The sequence below is a fragment of the Brugia malayi genome (genome assembly GCF_000002995.4).
Source record: "Brugia malayi strain FR3 genome assembly, contig: Bm_v4_Chr4_scaffold_001, whole genome shotgun sequence".
NCBI lineage: Eukaryota > Metazoa > Nematoda > Chromadorea > Rhabditida > Onchocercidae > Brugia > Brugia malayi.
This window is the reverse complement of record NW_025062478.1, coordinates 3,576,733-3,586,138: the sequence shown is the minus strand read 5'-3', so window position 1 is coordinate 3,586,138 and position 9,406 is coordinate 3,576,733. Positions and strand designations below refer to the sequence as shown.

The 9,406-nt window shown below is 19.0% G+C and overlaps 1 protein-coding gene across 1 annotated transcript; it reads left to right on the top strand.

Annotated features, from left to right (window-relative positions):
• Window positions 1–1,900: 1,900 nt before the first annotated feature.
• Window positions 1,901–7,072, top strand: Bm17743 (Uncharacterized protein; the record flags this gene model as incomplete). Its single annotated transcript, XM_043081515.1, has 2 exons — window positions 1,901–1,974; window positions 6,907–7,072. 2 exons carry the CDS (start codon window positions 1,901–1,903, stop codon window positions 7,070–7,072), a joined length of 240 nt encoding a protein of 79 aa, XP_042937449.1.
• Window positions 7,073–9,406: the final 2,334 nt, after the last annotated feature.

Below are 9,406 nucleotides of genomic sequence, written 5' to 3'. Positions count from 1 at the left end.
ATTTTTTCAACTGCTAATCTAATTTTTAATATTTGAATCCATCGGCGCTTTTTGTTTCGGTGTTGGCATGATACGTAATGATAAAAAGTGGTGATAAGATGAATTATACGGCATATTCGTGAATATAATCATTTAGGATTAATTAGTTAGACAAAATTTAACTAAAATAAAAAAAGGAGCAAAGGAATTAATAAATATTGCTATTAATTTTAGTGATAAATGGTAATGATTTAATTTTAATGATGAACTATACAATAGTAATAATTTATTTTTAGATTAAATAAAAAGAAAATCGAAAACATTGATATAATTAATTTAAATGTAAAATTTTTAGCATAAATTAAAAAAAAAAAGTAGGAAGTTGAAAAAATGAAATTTTTAATGATAATTATAAGAAAAATAAAAATAAAAGAAGAAAAATGAAAAAAGAAATTGGAATAAAGAAAAGGAAGGAAGATGAATTATGATGAAAATTATTGTGCAATTTGGTTGATCAATCATCATTTCAAAAGATAAACAAACATATAAAAAGTGCCGCCAGATAATATTGAGAGAGAAATAGGTATAGAATTACCGGTATATATTGGAATATAATTGCTTGCAATGTAAATAAAGTCGGCAGCGTATTTTCCTTGTGTATATAATTCATTTGATTGTAAACAAAATGAATTTATTATATAGTAAGGTAAATAAAGAGAAATAAAGCATGAATTTATCAATATATCAACATTTTGATAATAATTAAAATAATAAAATTAAATTTTCACTATTAAATTAGCAAAATTAAAGTTATTAAAAAAAAAGAAATTTGAAATTATTTTTATATTATATTGTCATTTTTTCATGTTTATTTTCTCTTAATGAAATTTACAAATAATTAATTGTTTTAATGATGATAACAAATAGCTGGTAAAATATTAAAATAAAGATGAATTTTTTAATTTTAATTTTATTTTTGCATTATAATTTATTAATTCTAATTTTAGTGTTAATAAAATAATTTTTTTTTGTCTCTCAAATATTATAAAATATCGAAAATTTTGGGGTGCGAAAAAAAAAGCAAACAAATTGAAATATAAATTATTAATGTTTTTTAATTGATAATGAAATGTACTAAATTTAAAAAAGTTCAAACAAAAATGATTTATTAGTTTAATTCCATTAAAGAATTATATTTTTCGCTTTTTTCTCTCCTCTCTTTTTCCCTCTCTCTCTCTCTCTCTCTCTCTCTTTCTCTCTCCTTCTCTCCATTTCTTTTGCTATATGAAACTAATTGACCAGAGATGATTAATCATTAATAATAAATTTATTATTATTTTTTAATTTCAATAAAAATAAATTGGACTAAAATAAAAATGCAGAAAAAGCATAGGAATACAAATACAATTAAAAAAAAAATAAAAAATGAAAAAAAAAGCAAATAAAAATTAAAAAATAAGAAATTAATAAAAGTATTTTTTATTGATTTAAAGTTTAGCAACACAAATTTTTCTTTTTTTTTTTTGTTATTTACAAAATTCCGCACTGTTTCTAATTTTTATTAATTAAATTTTATAATAATCTGTAATCATCTATGAATGGTTATAATTTATAATTAAATATAAATTTTAGCAATAATTAATTATATATAAATGATTAAATATTAGCATAATAAATCTATATGAAATAATTATTAAATGAAATAAAATAAATTTTCGTATTTAATAATTATATGCAAATTTTATGAATTTTGCTAATTTCATCAAAATAAATTTTAATTTATTTAAAACATTTCAAAAAAACAAAATTTATGTTTCATTTATTATTTTTTTTTCTCATTTCAAGAAAATAATCACAAGGTGAACGGTTGTCCATTTAAGAGAGAGGGAGAGAGAGAGAGAGAGAAAGAGATAGGAGTAGGATGACCTTTGAATATGATGAAAATAATCGTATTAGTGGTTTTACCCTATCAATTTCTGTACCACCTTATTCAAGGTAATAATTAATCTATCTTATTTATTAATCATTTTAAATTTTAAATTCGAATTAAATTTATGAAAAAAATTTACTTGGTCATTTTAACTAAATTTTATATTTAAATTAATGATTTTGTAAAAAAAATAGAAAGGAAAAAAACGAATTTTCAATATTATTTATTTAACAAACTTGAAGAAATTCATTTGTTTTTTGTAACTTTTTTTTTTTAATTTGAAATTTTAGCCTAAAAAGTAAATTGGTTTTTTCAATTTTTTTTTCTTTTTGAAATTAATTATTATACATTTTATGTACTAAATTTAAAATTTGAATTAGGAAATTTTTTTTCTTTCAAATTTATACATTAATAAAGATTGTATTGATAAATAGCATGATATCTATTACTAATCTTATATAAGGTTGTACTCAAATACTAAATCTAAATATTATTACATATTATAATACTTCTAAATGATTTTTCATATATGAAATTATAAACTGAAAAATTTATAAGTGAAAGAAAAAGAAGATATTTATTGTAAATCAATTTTTTATGAAAATCATATTCTGTTAATAAATTTTAACTGAATATAATAATTGCATTTTAAATTTTAATTCTTTTCAGCAAAAAAAAAAAAAAAAGATAAAACAAAAATGAAAAACGAAGTCACAATTTTTAATTAACTAAATTATATTCAGTAATGAAATTTCTCGCACTGTAATTAAACTTATTAATCAGTGATAACTACAAACTTAACAAAATTGTTAAGTTTCAAAAAATTTTTTTCTAGAAAACATAAATATTTTACAAAAAAATTTAAATTGCAGAACAGTAAATGAGTAAATCCATTTATAATGAATAAATGAAATTATTCTAAAATCAAAACTGCATTAAATTTTTATATTTTGTAAATCATTTCATATTTTTATTTTTATTCACACTCTCTATTTGAGCAAAAGAACGGTTATTTAGTAATTTCATTACTTAAAGAAATAAATAATTGCATAAAAAAAAAAAAAAAAAAAAAAAAAACAAATAATATAAAAAATGTATAAAATCTGTAATAAATTAAAATTGAAATAATTAAAATTAAAATAAGTAATTAAAAATTAAGACCAACTTATTCATTTGTGCTCGATTGGGAGAAGCAAAAAAGACGAAAAAGATCGTTATCAAATGAAATGAAAGTAAAAAGTAATAATATAGAACATTTAAACTGTAAGTATTAGTAAGTTTGTGAAGTTCTTCTTTTTTTGATATGATTAAAATAATTGAAATAATAATCAAAAGAGTTAATTTAAATTTAATTCAAATTTAAACAATGATTTTTCTATTTTGCAATATTTGATTAAACAAGGATAAATGCATTTAGTTATGAAAATTTATCTTGAAAAGTTATTAATTATCATTAATAGTTTAAAAAAAGAAATTGGTAACTAATTAAACTTAGAATTAATAAAGTTAATTTTGTTACATTCACTAATAACAATTTAGAGTGCAGTAAAAAGTAATGAAAAATAATTAATTAAGTATTATTATAGCCTGAATTATAATAATGAATATAATTTATATTATTAATTTAAAGTGGTAAAAAAAAGGAAATTGAAAAGATTTACATCAATCGAAAACTTTTATTCCATCTATTTTAATAAAACAGAAAGAAGAAAAAACTATTATTTAACAAACGTTGCTTTTGTATAATTTTAAAATTAGTACAGCTATATAGTCGATGAAATTTTTAACCAAATATATTGTTTTAATAATTTCTTAGGCTAATATATTACATTCGAGAGTTTTACTAGACTATATACTTAAATATATTATTGATTAGTGATGTTAGTATAATAATTCCAGTAATAATACAAACATATATTTCTTACAAACTAGGCTAATACTACATTCGAGAATCATACTAGAATTGCTGGGCCATATGCTTACATTCACTAGGCCTAAATTACCAGGCTAAATAGATATTACTGACTAAAAATAATATAGTAATATAGAAATTGAAAATGTTAAAGCCATAATGAAAACAGTAGTTGAGGGCATACCATTTTAACAATTTAAAATTTTTGATACTAAATTTTTTGTTTGCCCAGGAGTAACACTTCAAAATATATTTATGTTGATATAAATATAAATTTAAACATTTTAAAATGATATCAATTAAACTTTTCCATGCGAAGTTTATTTGTATTCTAGGTTTTGATAAACTTTATCATTTTTAAAAGTTTAATTGTGAAAAAAGAAATTTTTTTTTCTAACATTATTTAATCAAAATAATTTTTAGCAGAAAGAACAATTAAGGATGATAATTCATTTTCATCAGCAGGTATAATTCTAGCGTTTTTATTTTATTTTTAAAAATGTTTGTTTATTTATTCAGTCATTATAAATTTTCTATCAATGTTTTATTAATGATATTTACAAATTTCATTTACCAAATTTAAAAAATATAAATTTCTTCAAAAATTAAATCAGTTTTGAAAAAAAAAAAAAAAAAAAGAAAAACGAAGTGAATATTACAGATAATTCAACTATCAGCAAATTATCAACGATGAAAGATGAACAAAGATTTAGTAGAAATAGCGTAAAATTTTCATTCAAATCAATAAATGATCATTGATACATTTATAAAATTTATAAAAGTTCAACAAAATTAATTAATTATCACTGATTTTAATTAATTAATTAATTTAAAACCGCAAAAATGTTTTTACTGTAAAAAATTGAGGAGAATAAATTTATGAAATTTCAAAAAAAAAAAAAAAAAAACAGAAAGTTATCCTTTCAATGATTGCATTTTTAAGTATTCTGAATCCGAGCAAAAGATGCAAAATGAAGAGAAAACACAATGTGATAGTACGAAAAATCAAAGTTTTAATTTCTTTAAATTTTCTTTAAATTTAAAAAATTTATTTTTTTAATTTAAATTTTTTTCCTTTTTCAAAAAGTATAATTTTTTTCAGAAATTTAAAATTTCCGTTATTTATCATAGCTTTTTCGGAATTTGAATTCTTTATTTAATTTTTTTACCTGATTTCTTTTTTTTCAAAAGTTCTATCTTATAATAAATTAAATTTTTTTAAAAAAAGATTAAAATTCAAATTTGAAAATTTTCAAAACGGAAAGAAGAAATTATGTAAACGAAAATATGAGTAAATAAATTTTAATAACAAATATAATTTTAAATAAATTTCAATGAAAAAATTTATTGTTGGAATGAATGTTTAGCTTATGATAATTTGGAAAGTTATAAACAATCAGTCGATAATGATATCAATCGATACAAAGAATCGGTAATGATTATTTACTGATAATGATAGGAAAGAAAAAAGGAAGTAAAGTTATGGAACAGATAAACAGAAAAAATAAATGAAAAATCTGAAATTATAATTAGTAAACAAATTGAACTAATTAGTATTACATTTTATTCATTGAATAAAATTTTAGAATTTTAAAATGGGTAAAATAATTGAAATTAATGAAGTTTTTAAAAATAGGCAAATTGATGAAATTTTGAAAATATCAATTTGATGAATGCAATTATTATTGAAAAAATAATGATTAATTCACAGTGAAGCATTCATTCATGAAAATGCATTCAAATGTTTGCTACTTAATTTAAAAGTTGATTAATTAACTAATTAATTAATTAATTAGGAATGAGCTAATATTACTGCTATTGATGTAATTAGAGGAAAGCTAAAAAAAGTGATAGAACGAATTAATAATTATAATAAATGATTAAAAAATAATACAATTTAAGTAATATAATATTTCATTATGCTATAAGAAAAAACGTATGCAATAAAAATATGATACTGAAATATTTGAAATGCACCATTTAATTATTTAATTAATTATGATAGAATGAATTTTATAATTAACATTAATAGAGTGGATATTCGGCTAATTAATATAATGGATTTTCTAATTAATTAATTAATAAAAAGAAAAAGATACAAAGCATATAATGGACTAATCTTTTTTTTTTTTTTTGAAATGTAAATATAAATTTTTATTTTTAAATAATTTTCAAGGAAAATTTTTAGAATAATATGCTGCGATCAAAAAAGCATCGCCGTAATTCAATGATTCAATTAAATGTAATTATTCGACATTATGCAAATAATAGTGAAATAATTGAAAATTTTATTACTGATAAAGTGATAAATTCATTAACTTTAATTGACGCACTCAGATTTGTGCTTCGTAATGCAACGATTTCATTAATGTAAGTTACTTTAACTTATTTTTCAATTGTTTTTCGTTTTTTTTTTTTATTTCTATCTACTGATAAAATGATAATTTTATTACTTTTAAACATTAATAAACTTTAATTGATGCATTCAAATTTGCACTTTGTAATATAGTAATTTTATTAATGCAAATTTTCAATTATTTCAATATGTTTCTTTAAAAATTACGCATATTAAATTGAAAATTGGAAATTTTAATTGATATAATATAAAATATAATATATGGTTGCTATTATACAATTAATTAGTTTCATATTATTTAATTAATAATGATGATATATATATATATATATATAATGTATCATTTATTTAAGACTTACACAAAATTAATTAATTGAAAAGGTGAATTTAACATTCAAATTATACGGAATTAATTAACTAAAAAAAAATTTAATTTATAAATTATTCCATTTATACTTCTTGTCATTTTCTTTCTTTTTTCATTTTTTTTATTAACATTTCTTTTTTCGATTTATTTTTTTCGTACTTTTTTCTTGCTAATATAATTATCAAAAAAATTGCAGCAATCTTAAATTTGTTTTTTAAGCAATTATTTTTCAAAAATTTGAATAAATTAACCAAACTTCTTTCAATTTTTACCAGTTAACAAATTGTAAATTATATTTTATCAGAATTATTTATTCAGCAAAAAAAAAAAAGAAAGTCAAATTAGCATTCATTTAATTTTAGTGATAATGATTATGGACGTCTATATTTATTTCCTGATAACAAAACCAATGATAAAGTGCATGAATTACGATATGATCGAAATCGTTATAAATTATTAGCGAAATTTTGCAAATTCAAAAATGAATGTACATTATTACTTGATTTAACTAATACATTCATCAAGTAAACAGGAAATAAAATTTTTTAATTATTTCTATAAATTCATAAAATTGGTTATGGTAAATAATTCAAATTATAACATAAAATCAATTTGTATTCTTAATCAGCCGTTTTCTTCTTTTCATTCGTTTTTTTTCTTTTTTTTTTTTGCCAATTTAATGATAAAAATTTACGCATAAATGATAAAATAATACAAAAATATTAATTTTGTACATCAACTTATCAAATTAACTAAAAATAAATTCAAAATTGGTATTAATTTATATAATATTCTGAAGAAATAGTTTCAACAATTTGAATTTTAGGAATTTTTAAAAAAAGTAAAAAGTTGAATTGTAAAAAAAAATCTTACATTTTTAATTTCAACATCACTAAATGATAGATGAAATTTTTATTTATGGGAAATTGAAAAATATAGGAAAATATTGAAATTAAAATGAGAAATCATTTTCTTTTCTTTTTTGTTCATAATTAACTTGTAAATTGTAAGAAATCAATTATTTTCCATCGTCGATTTATTAATTTTTATACAAATGTAAATAAAACAAATATATTACCCTTTTATCGCTCTGAATAATTAGCAAACATTTAATAATGAAAATTTGACGTTACATGCAACTTTCTCCAAATTTTATGCTTTTAGATTCAAATTTAAATTTCATCAGAATTATTAATACATAACAATTCAACAAATGCATTTGAATTGAATGCATTAAATGATTGTTAGCTAAAAAATTACATTTAAATCAATTGTTGCAGAAGATTTTGTAATTAGTAAATACATTTAATTAATTAATCAAATGAAGAAACAGCCAAATGAACAGCAATAATATGAAATTGAAATCAATTCATTCATTCTATTTCTCTTTATAGTTTCTTTATTAACATTTATATTATATGTTAATTGATTTTTTTATTTAAAAAGTCTTAGAAACTTAACAATTACCTAAATTACTTACAAAGTTGACAAATTAATAGCAAAATTAATTAATACCAAATGTAAATGCATGTAATCAATTAATTAAAATAGTCTTTTTTTTTAAAATATCATCTTGGCCTCTATTACACTGCAAATATTATTGCATTGTTTTTTTTTTTTTTTTTTTTTTTTTTTATTTTATTTAAATACAACGTATAATTTTAATTCTTTATAACCATATTTCTTTCTTTAGCAAAATAAGAAAGAGAAAGTACATATGTATACATATATAAATGAAAAAAGAAATTTTTTTTTTTCCAATTTTTCTCTTGTTTAGATCCTTTTCTAGAAAAATTAAAAAGGCAAAAGAAAAAAAAAATAAAGTTGAAAGAAAGAAAAAAATATAATAAACTCGTATACATCATCAAAAAAAAAAAAAAAAAAAAGAAAGCAAGAAAGTAAAATTAAGCAAATGAAATTAAAAAAAATAAAATACGAAATTAAATTTATAAAAATAAAATTTAAAACTGGAAAACATACACCACATACACACACACACAAGCATAAAACATACACATTAGTAAAAAATATATAGCAGCCAATTATTAAACATCACATTACTTAAAATTAAAACAAGAAAACAAATAAAAAAAAATTTTTTTAAAGAAAGAAAAAACAGAAATGAAAATATTAGGAATATCAAGAAGATATGGTAGCTATTTCTTTTTTTGGAACTCTAGTTTTAAACTAGTAAAAAAATAATTTCGTTTTGGAAAAAAAAAATTAAATTAAAAAGCATAAAAATATACAGACTCGAGGAGGAAAAAAAATCACATGCAAAAATTTTTTAAAAAGATTAAATCCCTATGAATATTTAATATAAAATGAAGTGTAATAGCAAACACAAACAAACTATCAGTAGGCATTAAGAATTTATGCAAAATAAAAATAAAAATAAAAAACATCTATTTATAATTTCATATTTTCTTCTTACAAAACTAAACATATTAATAAAGTGGAAAGATTTTCAAGGTGAGAATTCTTTTCTCTGTAATTTTACAAAGCGAATGAAAAAAAAAAAAATGAAGAAAAGAGAGAGAAAGAGAAAGAAAGATGGAGAAAGGATATTTGTGTCTATAATAATAATAATTATTATTATTATAGCAATAATAGTAATAATAAATGATATGCAATATTAAGCAGAAAAAAAGAGATGAAATGGTGAAATACTAAACAAATAAAACAAAACAAATGTCAACTGATCGATCAAATTGATTGATTTATTGACAGTGTAAAATTTTAACAACCAATAAAGCTCATACAATATAAAACAAAATTTGGCAAAAAAAAAAAGATGAAAAAAAAAAAGATAGAAATTGAAATAAATGAAGTGAAATAAATAATTAAATAAATATAGCAGCA